Source organism: Ictalurus furcatus, chromosome 8, assembly GCF_023375685.1.
Source record: "Ictalurus furcatus strain D&B chromosome 8, Billie_1.0, whole genome shotgun sequence".
NCBI classification, from domain to species: domain Eukaryota; kingdom Metazoa; phylum Chordata; class Actinopteri; order Siluriformes; family Ictaluridae; genus Ictalurus; species Ictalurus furcatus.
Window position 1 is genome coordinate 21,310,192 of NC_071262.1, and position 22,254 is coordinate 21,332,445.

The 22,254-nt window shown below is 36.5% G+C and overlaps 1 protein-coding gene across 1 annotated transcript in view; it reads right to left on the reverse strand.

Annotated features, from left to right (window-relative positions):
* Positions 1–2,265: 2,265 nt before the first annotated feature.
* dyrk4 (dual-specificity tyrosine-(Y)-phosphorylation regulated kinase 4) overlaps positions 2,266–22,254 on the reverse strand; it is a 37,560-nt gene continuing 17,571 nt past the window's right edge. The window contains exons 8-18 of the mRNA XM_053630694.1: positions 22,024–22,171; positions 20,616–20,779; positions 14,539–14,675; positions 10,920–11,060; positions 8,106–8,244; positions 7,485–7,566; positions 7,151–7,323; positions 5,501–5,561; positions 5,255–5,384; positions 4,753–4,919; positions 2,266–3,778 (exon numbers count right to left, since the gene is read on the reverse strand). Coding sequence (XP_053486669.1) covers positions 3,468–3,778; positions 4,753–4,919; positions 5,255–5,384; positions 5,501–5,561; positions 7,151–7,323; positions 7,485–7,566; positions 8,106–8,244; positions 10,920–11,060; positions 14,539–14,675; positions 20,616–20,779; positions 22,024–22,171 — 1,653 coding nt within the window. The 3' untranslated portion in view covers positions 2,266–3,467. The remainder of the gene's footprint in view (positions 3,779–4,752; positions 4,920–5,254; positions 5,385–5,500; positions 5,562–7,150; positions 7,324–7,484; positions 7,567–8,105; positions 8,245–10,919; positions 11,061–14,538; positions 14,676–20,615; positions 20,780–22,023; positions 22,172–22,254) is intronic.

The following is a 22,254-nucleotide window of genomic DNA, read 5'->3' on the forward strand; positions in this document are numbered from 1 at the left end:
TAATTCCTCGGACTTAGAGCAGAGCGAGCACCTCACTATCAGGAGAAGAGTAGAACAAACACATTCAATCGCTTAGGCAGGCAGCAGTCAGTCTGTCTAATAAATGTAATTTTTACCAAGTTATACAGAGGACTGCTTAAGACAAGGAGAAGTAAAAACCTTGATAGATTAACTGGCAGAACTCACAGTACAGTGTAAGAGATATGCGCATCAAATGTTGATAAGGATGTCAGCCTGACCTGGTGCAGTCTCAGCGGCCTTCCATGCTATAGATAACATAAACGGTAAATCTGTGATTTAAAGGGATCAGGAGACATCTAGCAGCAGTAAAGAGAGTTAGACCGAGTAAGATAAATTCAAATTAGCCAGTTATAAGGAGCAAATATGTCACGCCTTTGGTGTTTTTAAGATCATGCACTATGATCAACTCTTCAGTGGTCACTCTCGAGACCAACCTCCTTTATTGCTTGGGTTTACCTTTGTAAATGAGTTCCATTTGCATCCCATTGATGTTACTGCTTAAAATATCACACATATGTGAGGTAATGGTAAAAGTTTAACATTTTTAAAAGTAAATGGAAACATTTTAATGCAAGTGTCTTTTATAGCAACCTCTGTGCATGTTTCAGAAAAAATAACCTAAACCATTTTTAAAAACCTACAAAATCTATAGCACTTATCTACAGAAAACAGCATTTTGCTTGTTTTTACCTCAAAGTACTGTATAGCCATAAAAATACTTCAAAAATATGTTTTGTCTGAATTGATTGAACATGTCATGCTTGAAACATCCTTATCAACAAGTCCCATCCCTTACAGATTATGAAAAATGCCCATTTTAATTCGACAACATACACACAAGCCTGTTACTTGAACACATTTACCCCTATGGAATTTTTGAACACTTCTGAATTTCCTGAAGGTTACAGGAAAATAGTTTTTAAATAGTGTATTGATATTGATTGATGATATTGACCAATGAGGCCACTTTAAAATGTACAATTGTCCATACATCCATCCATCCATCCACCCACCCATTTTCCATATAGCTTGTCCTACACAGGGTCACGGGGAGCCTGGAGCCTATCCAAGGGGAACTCGGGGCACAAGGTGGGGGACACCCTAGACGAGGTGCCAACCCATCGCACACTATGGACAATTTGGAAATACCAATCAGCCTACAATGCATGTCTTTGGACCTTTAGACTGGGGGAGGAAATCAGAGTACCCGGAGGAAACCTCCGAAGCACAGGGGGAGAATATGCAAGCACAGCACACACCTTACAGAGGTGGGATTTGAACCCCCAACCGTAGAGGTGCGAGGTAAACGTGCTAACCACTAATCCACCTTGCCCCCACATACAATTGCGTTATCCAAAATATAGATTGAAAGTAAATTACTAATAAAAAATATTTTAAGTAAATTATTAGAATGTTATTTTTGCAATTATAATGTATTATGTGTATTATAATGTTATAATTATGTAAATTCTCTATGTTTGCTAATTCCATGCTAAAAATCCAACCCTGTTACTCATTTAAGGGGAAAATGCTGCCATCAGCAAAAACACCTTGTAGAAAATTAGATATTGTTGCCTGGGATGGGTTGCATGGTTAAATGCATGGATTTTTTGAGAGGGTTAATGGCACCCTAATTATGGAATGATGCCAAATTAAAACACTAATATCCTGAACACACAATCTGCATGTCCTGGGCGCTCAGCCTAGTGATATGTCCACCCCTGATCATCATGTCTTAAGTTCATTTATCAAATCAGATCAAGTCATTCACATTCAGAACAAATAATACAGGTGTTGTTGCATATCAGGCCTTCCTGCTTCCTTAGGAACACATATAACAACCACTCTTAAGAACTCTCGATAACTCTCAGTGATCTCTTTGGCTCAGTCTCATTGCACTACTTTTCCTAAAAGCAAAAAGTAACCTAACCAAAAAAACAAAAAAAGAAGTAAAGTGGAAACAGAATATCAACTGTTTTAACCATGCAGACAATATTGTACATTATAGTTCCTTTGGTATTCAGCTTGAACTCCAGGAAAAGTATGAACAATATTTTGTGTAAAAAAAAAAATGTCCTTAAGCACATGTATATAAAAACCACAAGGACAATAAGACTCTGGTGGGAGATATTCCCATGATGCAGTGTAACACAGAAGGATGTGTTGGTTTTCCGAGTGGAATTCGCAGGATTAACTAACGGATTACTTTTTAGTGCTGAGATATAGTGTTAAAGCTAGTAATGTGCTTTCTTTTCTTTTCTTGTAACAGTAAGTTGTACCATTTATACACCATTTATCAAACAATAAGGAAATCAATGCTTCAAAGCAACATTTGGTAAGAAAAAGTTGCTAAAGGCTCACGTTGACCATTTGACCTTGCAGGATAGGAGTGATGCAGGTTTTAGTGTAGCTTGATTTCTAATGATCCTTTTCCAGAAAGGCGTTTTCTACTTCATAGGGACATCACAGTATCAGCGCAAGATCTGTACGACTCAGAATATTATGCAGTATACTGTATGTATATTAGAGACCTAGATAACCGAGCACAAAACTGTCATATTGGTGTTCTCTTTCTGTTCTGTAAATGGATGAAACGTAAACATATTCCCTGCTTTCCCAAAAAATTTGACGTCATACCAGGTATTCCTAGAACAAAACCATATACGTTTCATGTCGCAGTAATTGTGTTAAGTATTTTACTGCTATAACACTTAATGAAACTAAGAGATGCTAGTTTATCCATGTATTGTCTAGCAAGTGAGGTGATTCAATCATATAAAAAAAATCACTGTTGTGTTTAAAAGTGTATACAAAGCTATGAGGCTCATAATTTACCTTAAATGGCCTACCTGTTGAGATTTTAAGTAACATTAAAAATATACTTTCCATACTTTCCAGTGAATGCTATGTCTTAGCATGCTACATTTCTGTAGTTTGTGAAAAAATTATATTGTAACCAGGTTTATTCCAAATGTATTTTCCAGAAACTTAGCTAGCTATTTACTGAGCTGCTCGCTAGCTTTCAAATCACTAACTAGCTAGCAAACTGTAACCTACAATAAAATGTGGTGTGCTATCACTGTTAAGCATTACATACAAAGTCACTGGAAAGAGTTATACTTTGAGTGTTTTCATTTAACTTAATATATTTTGTTATTTTTTTCCATCACAATCTTACTAACCTTCAGCTTGGAAACCTCAAATAAAATAAAAAAAAGAAAATAAAAAAAGCCACTAGTACTTTTGATTCTGTCGTACATCTTAAAGAAAAATACATTTAAAAGTCAGGGAAAATAAATACAAGTCTATTCAAGTTAGTAGTTCGGACTCTGTTAGCTATCTAGGTCTCTAATAAGTATACCTATGCTCTAAACACACCTTCTGACTCAGTGTCACTGCCCATGGTATTACTGACCAAACGTCTGAATTATCCGAAAGTAATGAAGTTAAAGGATGGGTGGTAGAGTGTGAGGCTCCTGATCCTCTGAGTCTGTGCTTGATGCCGACTGAGACTGATGTTGGATGTTGATTTCGACGGAGCGCTCACCACTGTCTGATTTCCTCACTGAGCTGCCCTGTGGATGGCTTTCTGGTTTGCTGTCTTGGCTGTCTTTGCTCTCTGCAGTGTTGCTCACTCCCTCACTGGTTTCCTTCTCTGCAGATGCTCCTATTGGTCGCAGGCGTTCTGCTGTCTCTCTTTTACCTCCTTTGGCTGAGTTTTCTCTCCTCAGTCTGTCCTCTGAGCCTGACTTTTCTGCTGTGGTGTGAGGAAAAAAAAGAACATGTTACATTCATCTTTGATATGAAGTTAACTTTTTATCAGAGGACAAAAAAATGGTATTTCGGCATTGAATTTATTTGTGATGTCACACTCCACAGTAGTGGTTAATGACTAAGCAGACACTTAGAGTTTTTCATAAGGATTTATTTTTGTACCTAGCCTACTAGGTTTAAATATGATAATTTTGTTGTGACAGTTGTATACAGTGTTTAACTATTAAAAATGCTTTAGTTGTGCTGTTCATTTTATCTCTGTAACAATGTCATTGTGGAGAGGTGTGAATTGTTTGCCCAGCAGGGGGCTAACACCCCTCCCCTTTCCCATTACCCTGCTCACCAGCAGCTAAACACAGTCACGATACTCTACACACAGAAACCCAACAGTGTCCTGACTTATCTTATAACAGACTTACAGTGATAAAATAATTTGTTTATATTGACTGAAAATGCCCAACAAGTGAAATGGAACAGCAATGCACTGTGAAAAAGGGTTAAACATTTCAACTAGCACCCATAAGGGTTCTGTTGTTTGTCCCTCTATAATAATTCTTACACAGGGACTTGTTTGGCGAACGCTCCATATAAACGGATATAAAAACCATGTATAAACATTGATAAGGGGAGGTTTTCAGTAAGGAGATATTCAATTAGAATACTGTACATGGAATGAGTCCTCAGTGTCTCCAATTTATAGCTGCAATAATGTAAGTGATTACAGGAATTAACTGTTTCCACAACATTAAATGTAACTATAAATGGATAAAAAGTACAACATGTTATTGGTTTTAGTGTTGGCAAATGGTATGCTGTTGTAGGAAAAGAATTCAGCTTGGTAACTAAAACTTTACTTCGTTCCACTCAGTCACTAATTATTTTCCCATAACAGCACAAACTGTTTTATATATTATTTAATAAACTCGGATATTGACAACAGACAAAGTTGACTTTTACCAGTCCTGTTTGAGATTGTCCTGCGGTAGCTGTACTCATAGTTGCTGTCACTCTCTCCTGGTTTCCTGATTGGTCGTGTTTTAGGGCGGAGCTTGTTAAGCCGGCCCTCGTGGATCCACTCGTGCTGCATGCCTTCATCCGGAGTCATCCGCTTCACGGGGTCCCACCTGCCACAAAAAAAACCACAGAAGCATGAGTAAAAATTACTGGTTTTACATTTCCTTTTGTGCTAGAACATTTAAATTTGAGAACCTGAAAATGTGCTTTCTGTTTAGCCTTGTGCACACAATATGCACGACAAAGCATGGATAATTACTATACTATAAATACTAATATAAAAAAAGCTATAAATATTTTGTCTTATTGTACACGCTGTTCTCTGCAACATTAAAAACCATGCATGCAAATATGTTTGCATGTGAATATCGTTTGCAAATTTAGTAATGAATAAACATGCAGTTGTAATAAAAAACATATTTGATTCAGTCTTAGATGTACATACTCAAGGCAGCGCCTAATAAAGTCTAAAAACAGAGGATCGTTGGTCTTCAGTATACTGGAAAGATCCTTGGAGTTGGGTCTGCGTTTTTTCCCCTTGCTGTTCGTGACGTTTCGTGGATTTCCTTTTGAATCTGCATGAGCAACAGAAGAAACACCCGTTTGAACGTATGATATAGTCCAGAGTGAATCCACTGCATCAGTAGCTGTTCCAGGATCATCGCATACAGTATCAACGGAAAACACATACCAAAAAATAACCTTCTTCTGGATGAAGTCTGAACAAAGTCGTTTGGAGGCAAACCCATCACCTACAAGCAGAAATATTCAAATTAACACCAGATAAATACGATTTTATTACAAAGTAAAGAATTAACAACATTCCTGAACATGTACATTTCTACCGCTTTTAAAAATATATATAATTGAATAAATTAATGCATATTTTTGTTTTCAAAAGGTTTCATTATATGAATTTTATTTAAATTCTTCTAAACAATACTTTTGTCTTTAGATAATTTTTTTAAGGAACTCCTAATTTAACTTCAGGAAGTTTATATAATAACAGTCAGTGTGACTGTCATTTATTACTTACTATTTACATGGGCGTGAATAAAACGTTCCTTATGCAACAAAAACCTTAAATTTAACCGGATTATTCGGCACCCCTCTTGGTGTAGACGAAGGCGTCTACAGTCTGACTATTGTGAAAACATAGCTTTTGTATTTAAAAAAAATAACGATGATATTATTTACAATTTTCTTTGAGATAAATACATGTAATTCCCTTAAAATCAAATGCTTTCCTTATAGAATATTGTAATGCTAATAGTATGTATTACACAAACATAAATAAAATTCCTAATTAACCAGCTACATTTGTGTGACAATATTATTGCCCCTACACAATATTATTCTGCCACCATATCAAGTGACATTTACTCTGATTAGAATATATTACCAGATTTGACAACCTTTACTAGTACTAGTACTTTACTTGTAGAAGTATGCTAGTATGATTTATCACTCAAAAATATGTCAAAAGAGCAGTCTTTTCCCCCCAATAAAAAAAGAAATGAGGCAATCGACATATGAATCTGGAATGATTTGCAGAAATGTTTTGAAACTCTTTAGAAACTCTTCTATATTAAAGTCTCCATGAAATCAAAATTGAAGTTTTGTGGCATTCAGTATGAATATGTTAGCCTTAAGGTTATCTATAAGCTAGTGTGCTCCAAAACACTGACAAAATTCAAAACCACCAATATAGATCAACAATTTTGATGACATCGTTCTGCACTTCAGCTTCTCACCAGATTTTCTGTCCAATCAAATGCTCTCTAGAATCTGAAGTGTCCCGCCCCTAACATCATAAAAAATCATGTTGCTGAAGTTGCCGTTGTTGAGCGAGAGAAATCATATCAGCAAGCATGGGTCGTAAATGCGTCTTTGCTTGTTCAGACGTGCGTTTTATTCAGTTTTCCAACTTTAAGTTGGTTAAGAAAGAAATGGCTTGAATTTATTCACTTTGAAGGAGGAGGTATTTGTGCCAGCTCACAGTTTTGTTATAGGCATGTTTCCATGGTATTAACTGTCACGTACAGCTTAGCCTGGGCTGTGAGGTAAGCTATTGGCTATTTAAAAAGGGGGTGGAGCCACTGTATATGTCCCGCCCTGACATCCTGTTTCAGTGGAAATTACCCCAAAACACTGAACAACGCTGCACGTTTCAAGGCACTTCATGGGAACTTAACACCATAAAACTCTGTACAAATTGCACTATTCGGTTTACTGTAGTTACTGAATAATTTACAGTAGTTGCTGAATAACATGATGTCAAGTGAATAACTGAATGATAAAACTGCTCAATAAAACAGTAAAAATTTTAAGACAGTCTGACCTCCATGATGCAGGCGATCTGCTCGACCTCACTCTCCCCGGGGAAAAGTGGGTATCCCGTGTAAAGCTCGGCCAGGATACAGCCTAGGCTCCACATGTCTATGGCCATGCTGTACGGGTGGCCCAGGATCACCTCTGGAGAGCGGTAGAAACGGCTCTGGATATAAGTGTACACTGCCGGCAGAACCACAGGAACACCATGATTAAGGTTTAAGCTAAAGTGTGTGATAACATGAGCTTAGAAATCTCTATTATCTCTCTTAGGAACTATATTGAGACTGAGGGGCTGTATAGTGACATAAGATATTAGCATGTTAGCAGAAAGCTTTTCTAACCTCTCTGTTGCTCGTAACAGCTTGATCCGAAGTCAACTACCTTGATATTTCCCTGTCCTCGCTGGGATAGCAAAATGTTCTCCTAAAAAGTACAGTGAGATACAGATATATGATTTTCAAGACCAAAAAAATGGGCATGCATAGGCAGGTCCTAGGTTCTCAACAAAAGCACAATGGTCATCATTAAGGTTCAATTATGTACCCTAATGATATTTCTTGACAGTTATGCTCTCCTAGCTAAAAGAAAAATATAACACCCCAAAGACTGCAAAAATAATAAATAATTTTAAGTTTAAAATTGTTATTCCATTGGTAGATCATTTTGCTTATTATTATAGGTATTTATTTTCAGATCTGATCTGCCAATGGAATAACAATTTTAAAATTAAAATTATTTATATTTTCTAATATGTTTATGATTATGAATATGATTAATAATCCTATAATTATTCTTCAAGTGTAAAGTTAAGTAGCCTTTGCACCTTGACTATAAAAAAAACACATTTAATTTGTGGAAAAAGTAACACAGAAAACGAGCTGTTCTTAAGTAGACACACATTATTAAAAGTGCTAACATTAATTAACTCTTGAGTGTGGAGAAGAGTGGAGGAGAGTGTTCACCGGTTTGAGGTCACAGTGGATGATCTTCTCCCTGTGGAGCATCTGCAGGCACTTGAGCAAAGAGTGTGCGAAGCGTCGGATCAGCGACAGACTGAAGCCCTGGAAGTTGTTCTTTTTGATCAGTTCATACAGGTTTGCTCTGTGTGGAAACAAAGGAAAGCAATGATGATAAAACACAGTGTGAAGTAATGTAAAAGAGTGACATATACGTGGGTGAGAAATGAAAGGAAAAATAAGCTGCTTGTGATAGACTAGGGGGGCATAAATTTATTTTCCTCCATGGTTTGGCTCCACGTGTCTGCTCTGATTGAAGTGTCACTGCAAATCAATAATGCAGTACTGTTGACTGACTGATCACCTTTAACCTACGATGAAACATTTCTATCCTGATGGGCGTGGTCTCTTCCAAGATGACTCCACCCCATTCATAGGGCTCAAGATCTCACTGTGGGGTTTGATGAAGATAGAAATGGTTTAAATTACATGCTATGGCCATCAACCTCACCAGATCTCAACCTATGTGAGATTTTGGATGGACGTGTTAAGAGAACACTCTCTGCAGTACGTCCGTCATCACAACACCAGCTGAGGGAAACTCTTTTGGAAGAGTCCGAATTGGAGAAACACCTTAATAAGACACTTGTTGGTTTTTCCTTAAATTTGTCATCCATTTGATAGATTAATAAGATCTATCATTATCATTAGGGATAATTAGGGATAAATCTATCATTAGGGATACATTTAGAAATGTAAAATTCATATCTGGGATTTTCAGTTTTCTGTTTTTATATATTTCTGTGTTCTATAAAGCTGTTTTGTGACAATGTCCATTGTTAAAAGTGCTATACAAACAAAACTGAATTGAAGTGAACTGTAGATGCACTGGTCACATTCATGATGCCAGACCTGCCATCTTTAGAGCCTATAGAGTTTGAGTGAAATTAGACACCAGGCTAACAACTAACAGTGATCATTTCCTTTTCCAATCAAACTAACATATTAATTTGTAGAGTAAATAGATAATTTGTAGCATTATTTGGGGTATGGATCAATTTTAATCTATTATTGGTGATGCAGAATCCTGCATCCTGAAATCCTGTAAGGATGCTTCATCTCAATGGCTGGACTGCCATCTACTTTGCTTTTACGGATGTCTATTTGCACTGAGAGATAAAGAATAAGATGATTTCACAAATGTAAATAGCAACATGTACACTGCCAACCAAAAGAGCTTGGAGTTTTTGGTTTACATTTTAATTCTATTTTACCCATTACTGACCATGAATAAGGTAAGCAGTTATTCAGGTGTTCCACTAAGTCCCTAAAGGACTGATTCATTGGCCACTCTCAGATTCTAATGGGACTCAAAATGAGTGCCTTGTTAAATTAAAGTGCACTTGTTTAGTGAAGCAGTTACTGTAAGATTGTACATTACTGTGAAATTGTAACTTACCAAAAGTCTAGATTTGTCTTAGAGTTGATATTAGACAGTGATCAACTGTAACACAAATATACTGTATGTCCATGTGCTAGAAAGTAGACTGATTCAGATATGTCTTTTCCAGTTACATCTAGTTTTTTCCAAATAACATTAAACATAAATAAAGAAATTCTCAGTTCACATATACCAAATTGGCTAACTCTTATATAATTTCCTAATTCTAGACCATTGTATTTGAACCCGTTTCTTGAAATTCAACCAAAAGATTGTTCAAAAACCTGACACTGACCAGTGTATATGGGTAAAAAATGAAACGTGTATTTTTATGTCTATAGGATTTTTACAAAAACGATCTAATTCAACTATTCTGTGTTGATTCATTAAGATTGATTTAGGAAAAAAAAATAGATATTAAGAAAGAAATAAGGGTCAAAACTGTCAGAATAACAGTCTGGATTACAGTTCTATCACCAAAAATCACAATGAAAGTACAAATTCATTTCTGCATATTTTTTTCTGGATTTTTTTTCTAACAGTATGTTTGAGTAGCATAACCATGTAGACAGATAATAGTGTCTAACCCTATCACCAGGTTCCTTCATGACCTCTTTCCACCTCTAGAGGGTAGCACAGACTCACAGAACTTTGACCAGAGCTCATGAAACAAACTTTCCAGACTTGGGGCCAAATCTAATTAACTGTATTCTGCACATTTGACAGATAAAAGTGAAATCCCTCTAAATGCTGTGTTAACTGTTAAGCATTAGCATGAGTCCTTGTTGAGAGTGGTAGTCGAAAAAGTTATCTTGGCAGTAAGGAGGACCGCAACAGCTGTGAAGAGCACCCACTCTGGCCCAGTGTAACCAGAGCCTTCACACCATGAGTAGACGTGAAAAGAGATAGCACATAATCAAGGCATTAAGTAAAGGAACTGGTGATAGTAACGTGAGACGGGACATCAAACGTCTCACTCTTGAAGGTCAGGACACCCGAGGCTAGAGCTGTTTCTCACAAGGCGCTAATCGATCACTTTATCTAGGAGGCTGTCACTGGAAAGGAAACCTGTCCAATTCTTGTTAACATTTTGGAGAAATTTAAAATGGTTTCAAAAGCTGTGGTCATATACTGTATGGAGATTTTTTTTTAAAATGTCATTTCTCCCATTTATTAGATATAGATAAAAAAAAAAGTACTCTCAGACACTCAGTAATTGACTCCCACTTTGTCTGCATCATGGCCCTCTAAATTACCGGAAAAGGATAATGGCTTGCCTAACTCCATTACCACTTTGCTCATATTGACTTGGCATTCATAAAATAATAAAAAAAAAACGTTTCAGGTCAGTAAAATCATTTATGTGATGCGCTGCTCACCCCAGGAGCTCGAAGGAGATGCAGAGGTGGTTGCGGAAATAAAAATACTCCTTCATGTGGATGACGTTGTGGCAGTTGTCTCGGTCTCTCCGCCGCAGTGCGTCCAGAATCTTCAGCTCGACCAGTGCCTGTTGGTGGAATCTAGAAACCACAAGCAAAAAAACAGCAAAACATATACAGTAGCTATGGGGATATTAATGCAGGCACAAAAATAAGATGACTGTGTTGGAGGACTCCACGATTGTTGTGCCATACTGATATTACATTTACAATTACATAAAGACAGGTAACAACAACCTGTGAGCATGTTTCAGATAAACAGCTTCTATCATCCTTAAACCTACAAAATCTACAGAATTTATCTATAGAAAACAGCATTTCTGCATGTCCAAGACCACTATACTACATTTAATGTCTGAATCCATTTAACATCTCATACTAGAAACATCAACAACTTTTCCACGAGTCATCCATTTTAGGTTATGAAAAACTGACATTTTAGTCCCACAACATTCCCTCAACCCTGTTACCTAAACACATCCACTCCTATGAAATATCTGAATATTTCACAAACAGGAAGATGCAACATTTCCTGAAGATCCCAAGGAAGGAGGGAGAAAAGATAGTTCTCTCATTCTTTGTTCTTTATTTTCAGTGATATTGTGATATTGACTGATGAGGTCACTTTCAAAGTACACAAATTATGGATTGAAAGTACATTATTAATTAAATTAAAATACACTTTAAGTAAATCCTTATAATGTCTTTAATGGCCTTATGGATATTAGTTAACACTATTTGTGTATTTGCTAATTCTATGCTTTAAAAACCCTGCTACTTTTAACCTTGTTAGGTTTTTAAGAGCAAAATGTAGCCAGTCAGCAGTTGTTTTTATTCTGTTGCCTGAAATGGGTTAACACACATATTAAATGGTTTAAGCATTTTTAGCTTCATTTTTGGAAACATGATAATTAAAAGCACTTCAATTCATGGTATTTTAATATATTTGGTATATTCTGGTACATATCTTGGTATATTTTTGGTATTTTCATGATGTACTTGCTGAGAAAGTTGTAAAGAAAGTTGTACAAAGAGGTGGGGTTAGAGTAAACATATGATCTAGTAAGGTTAGCTACTGTGATATCCAATAAAATTAGCTCTTCAAGTAGTTGGGTGACGTAGCTTATTTTTGTTGAAGTGGAACGGCATAAATAGTACATCCACAAAACCGGGCTGTAAGAAAAGTGACAGGACTTTTACGGCTTTGCACGAAGTTAGGAACATACAGTTTTAGACGTGCGACTGAGTTAAGATGAGATTCCAAGAGGTGTTAATGTCAGCACAATTTAAGACCAAGATGCCCCACCCATGTCAGCACAGACATGTTCGTTTATGACACATGAATAAAGCTGTTAAAATTAAATATGAAAACTGCTTTGATTTTGCAGAATGGCATTTTAAATCATAATTTTATCAAGAAACGTTTTTACCACTTGAATGATCAATTCTGTTTGGTCAGGTTGATTGAATTTCAATAACAGCAGCTCTGACAATGATGCAGCTGCAAATCACAGGTTTATATTAATGCACTGGTTTTCCTCAGTCTTTGTTATCGTTTCTGTAGTAACAGCTCTTTCATAGAGACTTGTCTGGTGGATATAATCATGAATAATCATTGATATGCTGAAGTTTTCTGAAAGTAGACGTATATTTATCATTTTTGGAAGGAGTCTCCATTGTCAGCGCTTTGTAATAGTCAGAGGTAAAGCTGTACATTTTCTGACACAGGAAAGTCTTCAGTCTTCAGTGGTGTATGCACTTCGTGGCTTCTCTGTAACATGACAATGTGCATTTATCTGTCTTGTTAAATTCATGAAAAGTGAGAGAAGTGAGCGAGTAACTCATTATAGCTGCTATAATGTAAGTGATAACAGGAACTTGTTTTGTGGACTTTCCAGAACATTAAATGTAACTATAAATGGATAAAACGTATGATGTATAGCTCTTTAATAAATAAAAAAAATTCATAATCAGCTAATTCACTCCCTTTTAGTACAATAATCCTGTAAGACCTTATGCCACTGCATCCTCTCCATCTTCTTATAGAGTTCAAGTCCACAGTCATGTAGTCAGACACAGTGGTGTGATGATGAGGCAGCCACTAAGCTCTCATTTTGTCTGTTGAATTATTAAAAGGTGGTAAGCCTGATGTCATCTCCATCAATTCAAGAGGGCGTGATGCAGGTTGAAAAGCTTCCAAAGAAAGGTAAAGTGATATGGGCAGGTATCTTTTAACACCTCTCCGCTTGTCATGGTGACCTGTGGCTTAGGCACATGCTCAGGCAGTTAATGTTCTGACAGTGTTTGAAAGAAATATTACTGCAGTGTTCTGAAAACATGCAAACATTATCAGAACATTCAGTAGTGTATTCCAGAAGTTCTAAAATGGAAAGGCTGCGACGCTACAGAAATAACGTTCCAACAATGTCGCAAACATGTGTGCGACATAATTATTGTTTGATTTGCAATGTTATTAGAATGTTGTTCATGTTACATTCCCAGTTAGACAGGACATAATATTCTGAAAGTGCTTGTGTAACTGTCCAACAAACAGTGTTTTACAAATGTTTATAAACTTCAGATGAAAATGTTCTGAGAATTTTCAGTGTTCGAGAAACCAAACAAACTTTCCTCAAACTGTACCTTACAGAAAACATTTTGCTAATCTGAATTTGAGAAAACTCTGAGTAACATGTCTATTTTATAGTACAAAAATATAAAAAATAATGTTGCTGCAATGTTCTGAAGACATCAGCTGTGCTAATAGTTTGATTTTCAAAGCTCACACAACGTTCCCAGTTAAACAAAAACAAACAATACTGAAACATTAGAGTTAATGTTCCTACTGATAAAACAATTTGGAAGTACATTATAGGAACATTTATAAATGTTATGCACTAACATTGAGACCATCTAGAAAACAAAAGTCAAAAGTTTCTCAAACAAAAATGTAACGTTCTGCTAACCGCAATTTGTCATTTATCCCACAGGTTCTAAGAAAGTTACGCTTTAATTTTATAAAATCAACGTTCCTGTAATGTTCAGAAAACATGGAGCGCTACAGTAGTCTTAAAACATTACTAATGCATTCCCAGCTGGATTAACCTTATGGAAAAAATTGTGTTGTCATACAACTAAAATGGTGCAACAATATTGCCAACAAATCTAAACCATAGCTTTAGCCATCGCTTCCAGATAAAGTTTTAGCCAGTTATGTTGATGATTACAAAAAGAAATTTGAGTGTTTGGAGGTAATGGTAGCTCAAAATAAATTTTAAAGTATCATTGCTCTGGCAGTTTCAAATGCCACACCCACTTTTGTACCATTTCACCCACAGCACAGGAACATTCATTTCTGGCCACAAAAACAATTGAAACTGGTAAGAAATAATCAAAATATCCATATGCCAGTGAATATACCAGTAAATTACAATTATCAAATGATTTTGGATTAGTGTGCTTTTTGAATTAGATTTAGAAAAATGTACTTACAATCATAACATTCAAATAATGTTTTGCTGTCCTCCTTAATTCATGAACTTTAAAAAAAAAAAATTACCTTTTCTTGTTGCGAATGATCTTGATGGCCACCATCTCATTTGTCTTATGATCCAGACATTTGAGGACCTGTCCAAAAGATCCCTTCCCAATCACTTCCAGGACCTCATAGCGGTAGGCGATATGGTCGTGAAGGACCTGCACACACATCATATTAGGAAGAAGAGTCGTGTCTCAGTTATGGATAGCCAAAGCACAGCTATTTCAGTCTACATCTGGCAGGAAGACTATAGGCCCTATTTTTGTGATCATAGTGCAAAAGCAAAAATAAGGCATAAGAGCTTGGTGTTGAGGTAGCACAGTGCATGTTCTCCCTATGTCCACATCCTTGTGTTCTCCGGTTTCCTCCCACCTCCCAAAAAACATGTCAGTAGGCAGATTAGCTAAGATAAATTACCCTAGGTGTGAATGGTGCCCTGAGATGGACTAGCATTCCATCCAGGGTGTATTCCCACATCACCCCCAATGTTCCCATCATACTCTTGGATCCACCAAAACCCTGACCAGAAAAAAGCACTTACTGAAAATGAATGATCTTGGTGCAGCAAATATATTTTTGGTATCTCATAAGATTTTTTTGTGACAATCTGTTTTTCTGACAATCTGTGGGGTGGTAACCTGACAAAGAGAGGCTGGGTTAAAATGAGTACTTTATCAACAGGCCAGGTGATATCCAATCAAAACAAATTTCAGTGTTAGTGGTAGAAATAACCAGCTTGCTGAGATAGCATTTAAGAAATATACAACATGACCAAAAGTATGTGGATCCCTGACCATCACACCCAAAAATGTCCCCAAACTGTTTCAACAAAGTTGGAAGCACACAATTGTCTAAAAGGTCTTTGTAAGCTGTAGAATTAGGATTTGTCTTCACTGGAACTAACAGGCCCAAACCCAGTCCAACGTAATAAGGCCGCTGTGCACAAAGCAAACTCCATGAAGACATGGTTTGCCAAAGTTGGTGTGGCAGAACTTGAGTCTCCTGCACAGAGCCCTGACCTCAACCCCACAGAACACCTTTGGGATGAACTGGAATGCCAACTGCACCCCAGACCTTCTCGCTTAACATCAGTGTCTGATCTCACTAATGCGCTTGTGACTGAATGAGCACAAAGCCACGCTCCAACATCTACAGTAGTGGAAAACCTTCCCAAGAAAGTGGAAGATGTTATAGAAGCAAAGGAGGGACAAACTCCATGTTAATGCCCTTGCTTTAGGAATAGTATGTTCAATAAGCTCATATGGGTTTTAGACATATAGTGTAAGTTTGGCAAAGAATGTTTGTAAGACCTTCTACTGATTCTATTAATTATAATTAATGATATTCAGTGTATAATGCTATAAACGTGTGTAGCACATTTAGAAGCTATAATCAATTTGTTCTCAAAAGAAAGTAGCATCTATATTTAGCTAGTAGCTGGGTAAAGAACTATTTACGTTGAGGAGAGATATAGATAGTGTCATCCATAAAACTCGGGTGTAAGAAATGTCACAGACTTTTACAGCTTTGCGTGATGTCAGAAAAACTGTATCTGCGTCATTAGGACTGTTATGAGAGGTAGTAACATTCCGACCAATCTTCATATCGAATTAAATTAGCAACACCCAGTGTTATACAGCTAAGTTACTCCTGCGCCTGCACAAAAAAATAGATTTGGCAGTGCACACCTAACACTCTGCCTTTCCTGATTACTAGCACCTGCTTCTTATTTCCACACCAAATAAGTACCCGGCTCCAGAGTTGCGCAAAAGAAAAGCGTTCATTCTACCGTACGAAGATCGCAAGTCCAATGATGGCATAGCTATCCATGACTGGTTGACCAACAGAGTGTAATCAGCCTTGTTATCTGGGTGGAAGAGATATTGTTGCTCCCTTTTATTAATCAGAGTGACACCAACCAATCATGGGTATCTGTGAGCTCATGTATGTGGTACAGCGTATATAGTGTTTTTCTTCTGAGTGAGTACAAATGCCCTGTGTCACGTGCTATAATTAACAATCCTCGGTTGGTAGCTGATATGTGATAGACAAAGAGCTAGCTGGTCTGAGAGAATTGACAAATGAACAAATAGGGGGGAAATTGATAAGAGAATTGAAAAAAAGGACCTTCTCAAGGACTCTAGTCACAAAGCCTTGCATACTCATGTGTTTGTTTTTGTGATATTTTGTATTATTCTGAGTGGCTTAGTGGTTAGCATGTTCGCCTCACACCTCCAGGGTCTGGGGTTTGATTCCCACCGGGGCCATGTGTGTGCGGAGTTTGCATGTTCTCCCCGTGCTGTACTCCGGTTTCCTCCCCGAGTCCAAAGACATGCATGGTAGGCTGATTGGCGTGTCTAAAGTGCCCGTAGTGTATGAATGTATGAATGTGATTGTACCCCGCCTTGTGCCCGATGCTCCCTGGGATAGGCTCCAGGTTCCCTTGCGACCCTGAAGAAGGAGTAAGCGGTAGAAGATGGATGGATGTATTATTCTGATTCTACTGCCTTATATCTGTATTGTTAGAATTGTACTGTAGATGTACATTACACAACTGTAAAACATATTTACAGTAAACATGTCCTACATAGTATAAAATAACACACAGTCCAGTATATTTGCTCATTTCCCTGATGCAGGATACAACAGAGTTTAAGGTTAAGGGTCTTGCTCATGGACCCAATTAGATGATGCTGGGATTTGAACACATGACCTCCTGACCTGTAACTCAAAGCTTAGACCACCTAGTCCACTCTTAGTGGAGTGGAGTGGAGTAGAGTGGAGTTAATTTAGTGGTAGATGTGGTTTAATCAATGGACGCAAGTTGAGCTAGTTGTGGTGGTTCAGTGTTTAAGGCTTTGAGTTGCAGATCAAAAGGTTATGTGGTTAAATCACCTGCCATGGTTGGGACCTTGAGCAAGACCCTTAATCTGTAGCGCAGTTGTTTCTTGCATCTGCCAAATGATCAAATGTACTGGATTGTGTTATTTTATGCTATGTATAATATTACAGTACTTTGCAGTTTACTGTAAATTTTACAATACTTTACTAGCAACCCAGGTTGCCAGCAAGTTACTGTAAAATGTACATAAATTTTTTTATACAGTGTACCCAAGCTTTGTATCGGTCTACATTTAACTCCTGCTCTTAAGTCCCAGCCCAACTCTTAATTTCTGTATGGATATTCGATAAAGTTCATTCCTACTTCATGTATTCCTTGTAATTCATGCACAAGTCTCCATACAGGCTGTGGTCTGGCCATTGTCACAGCCCTCTGTGGGATAGCAGTGGGATAAGGTGTGTAAAAATGAGACAGAAAAAGTCTACCACTCTGCCTTTACTATAATTGTCCCATGTATTATTTCCAGAATGAGACGAACCTACTGACAAATTCTTTTGCCTTGTCTGGATTAGTGCTCTGAGGGACGAACATGTGCTGTATGAACTGGTCCAAACTTTTAAATAATGCAGAAGGCACATGTTGAAAGTATGTCTCAGTATGAGACAGCGCATTCATGGAGGATAGTTCACATGAGGGTCTGGCAGGAGTTTAGCAAGTCTTGTGCTGTAATGCAATTTCTCTGTTTCTCTAATGAGGTGGAGTTCGAAGTCAGTGTGTCAGTCAGTACACAGTGTTTTGTGTCGTAGCCAGACTCTGTCATGAACAGAGGTACCCAGATTCTTTACTCAAATAAAAGTGCACTTATGCATCAAAAGAAATACTCTGATAAATACTGAAGTACAGCTTCAAATTAAAGTCTAAGCTCTTGAACTTAACAAGAAAGATTCACAAAAGAAAAAGCCACCTTAAATCACACACTGATTTTAGCTAATGTTGGTAAATTAGTCCCTTGTTCACCAAGGAACTAAGGAACATTACAAAAAAAGAGAAAAATTTAGCTAATACTAACTAACAACAGCATTATTCCTAATTAATAAATCATGCATTTATGAGAGAATGTTGAAGAGAATGTATTCTCAGGAAATTACAGTTTAATTTATTTCCCCCACTCTATATTCCCCTACTCTAGCAAAACCCACATGGTTCACATGGTCATATTTTGACATTTTGTATTATATATCATTCTGAAAACTACAGGATGTTCTGAATCTTTCGGCTTAAGCACAAGTAAAGTTCTACCATTTTAAACTCTCTTTAACTCCAGAAGTAAAAAAGGAGAAAATTTAATTTAAACATTTCATACCAATTAACTCTTTACTCCACGGTGTTGCAATATGCCATATCTCCACTTTTTTGATAGGTAATAATACAAAAGCGGGGGGCTTTAACTTTGACCCAACAAAAAATGCCATGTCAGATGACCAGGAAGTGCTGTTTGCATTTCCTTTTCTGCAATCACATGGCATGGTGAAGGTCATCCTCGGAGGGATCTCAAACGTTGATAAATTTTTCAATACTTAGGAAAAACTAGTTAAAGGGAAAAAATTAAACACTGTCTAAGATAAGTTAACATTTGTATTTTGTAATTCAAACAAGTGTACAGTATATCAGTATATATTTTGAGTACTTTATTAAATGGTAAAATGTTATTGTTGCCATGTGGCAACAGCATGTGATAATGGGTCTGTGGTATGTGCATTCATGAACTGAAACAGGCCTATGTAGCAAAAAAAGATTCTAGGCGTCTCTAATAGTATATTTAAAAAAATCACATTCAAAAAAAGAAAACTGTTGTAATTTCAGACATTTTGCAATTGCACCTTATGTTCTACATTTTCTGCATCAAGAGAAAGAATAATTAATAAGTCAAGAGAAAGAATTAAAAAGATACTTTGCCCAAAGCATGTTTGGATCTAATTTTTGTATGTATTTTGAGTAAATCCATTCACATACTTTTTACAACTGTAATTCCTTTCTAGAAGATATAACTTTTACATGATTACTATTTGGCAAAAATTTCTGCAACTTATAGTCTTTAAAATGCAGTAATTGGAATTGTAATCTTATACATTTTGTGTTATTTTTTATTTTTTACTATATGATACATTCCATCATTGTACACTGTTGCAACGATTTATCAACTACCCCCCATTTCTTTTTTCAAATTGTTTTATATTTTTGATTACTTGAACTAATTCAAGTAATGAAAATCCATAAAAACTGTTTTTTTTTTATCTAAGTGTAATAATTCATGCAGTAGAGCATTAAGATACCAGCATACTATTTCTCTTAAAGGAACTGCTATTTAATGATTGAATTTGCATTTAGATTAATATGTAATAAAGAAAATATAAAAATACAAGGAAGAATGAATAATAACTTTAATCGTAAGCATCATTCACCTTTAGTCTCATCAAATGAGGTAAAGTCATGGAATTTGCCAATCACGAGCCCCATAGTCGCTCTAGACTCAACTGATCACTGTCTGCTTACATTGGTTCTGAAATCATTAATTCATTCAGTGAGTTTTGTTAAGTTGTTAAGTTTTGTTACGTACCATCAAAACAATGTCAGCGACATTGTATGTTTAATGTAGATAATTTGAAAGCTGGTATTATGTTCATTTTTCTATGGTACGTAACCAACAACATTCACTGTGTAAGAAAAGCATAATTAGATAGCAGCTAAAGCCAGACTGACCATTTGTTACAGTATTTACAGCCGTGTTTGATAAACTGGCTGGAGATGGTACAAATCTGATACCCAGTATTGGTATCGGGCTGATACCAGCAAAAAAAATAGTGGATCGGATATTGGAGAAAACATATCAGATATTGGATCCTCTAACAAATGGCAACGGTTATACTTTATTATACATTTTATATTTACAAGGTAAGTGAATATTGTGTGAAAGACTTTAACTGTTAAGTGCGTCAATTAAGAAAAACATAAATAAAACTTAGTTGTTTTAAAGAAAACAATAACAGATGGGTATCGATATCGGCTGATACTTGAGGTTTTGGTATTGTATGGGTATCAGAAAAGTAAAAGTGGTATTATGCCATCTCTCTTATTTACCTAATGTGAGCTCTCCAGAAAATCTAGGCAATGTTATAAAGTAAATAAAATCATTTTGGTGAAATTTACTTATGCTTTCTTAAGGAGTATAATGAGTGTATGCCATGATGCTGTTTACCTTCAGGTAGCTGCCATGTTCATCATCATAGCCTGAATTCTGTGTAGATCCCTGGCAGCCCTGAATCTTCTTGGTGTCTAAGCCCAGATACCAGATCTCGGTGTAGTCCATAATCTCCTCCTGCTCATACTCTGTGAGCTGGCTCCGAAAGTGCTTCAGCGCAGCTGTTAGTCAGGAGGCAAAGAGAGAAGATGTAAATTCAGCTGAATCTAGGTGTTTATCTGGGGTGTTTAAGCTTTTTCTTTAATGCCATGATGGCAGTGGAGATCATTATTAACTCCTTTCAGTTGGAATAGTTATTATAGTTATAATCTGTTATAACTAATTAGTTATAACTAGTCAATCAAATTGAACTGGTTCATTACAATGAATGGGTGGAGTGAATGATATAGTCAGTTGTTGATTTTCTAGGTTCTTTTTCTCATTTCTTACCACAGTGTAACTAGTATGAATTCTGTGAGTGGAAAGTTCAGAATAAAAACTTCAGCTGGTCTGAAAAATAAATATGTTGCCTAAATATTTGCCTAAACTTTTTTTGCTTAATTTTTTTAATATTTGGATTCCTTGGCCAGTCCATGTAATTTTTTTTACACTGCCTGCGAAAGGTTTGAATCTAAGCAACTGACTGCTCCAGTTCATTGGAGTTTGAACTTTCGTGATTTAATGGTTTACTTACTAGTACAGGTCACATACTGTCGTTTAACTTATGACAAACCAACTTTCAGGAAGCCTTCACTGTTACAGATGAAGTGATACAGATTTTTGTCTTTGTATATTGTTTAATAGACTAGTGACGGATTCTTTATGATCTCAAATAAGCCATAAATGAGGATTTACTTCAAATCATCATCAGCTAAGGAACTAGAATCCAGTGAGGTACAAAAAAAAAAACCCCAACATCATTAAATGCTATTTATACCACAGTGCTTTTCTAATACGTTTCTATTACAGTATTGTTTCTATAGTAACAGCTCATTCACAAGGACTTACAGTATAAAGGATAAAAGTACTGTTATTTAACAAGGAAAAACATATAAATGTTGCTCTGGTGGAGTTTTTTTTTTAATGTAAGGAGGTGTTTATTTAACATTCATGGAAGGAGTCTCTAGTGTCAGTGCTTTGGGGTAAAGCTGTTCCTTCAAGTTTTCCTCCCAGGGAAAGTCTTCAGGACAAACTGCTTTCGACGTTACACAACATTAAGTGTAATTTTAAACAAATAAAAAGTATGATGTTTAACTCTTTAAAAAAAAAAAACATTGGCAGGTTGTTCAGGGTGCTGTAATAGAAAAATAATTAACTTCGGGATGGTATCAGTAACTCGTTTATAATTTTTTCTATAACAGCACGCACATTTAATTAAGCTCATTAAGTGCCACAAGACTTCTAAATGCACCATAACACTACTAACCTGATGGTGACATGGGCAGCCGCTGTCCTTCATAAGTCCTGATCTTCTCAAACTTGTTAATGATGCTTCTGGTTAGAGACTCTGAGATATTGTCCACAGAGGAGCCAAAACGTGCTGGGAACTGTGGCCGCGGCCTCTCTCGCTCCTCCTGAACATTAGTAAATTTTACTAAAGCACACAGGCTGCATAATTGATGGTCAAATAATTTGCAAACATTCTAAACAAACGCAA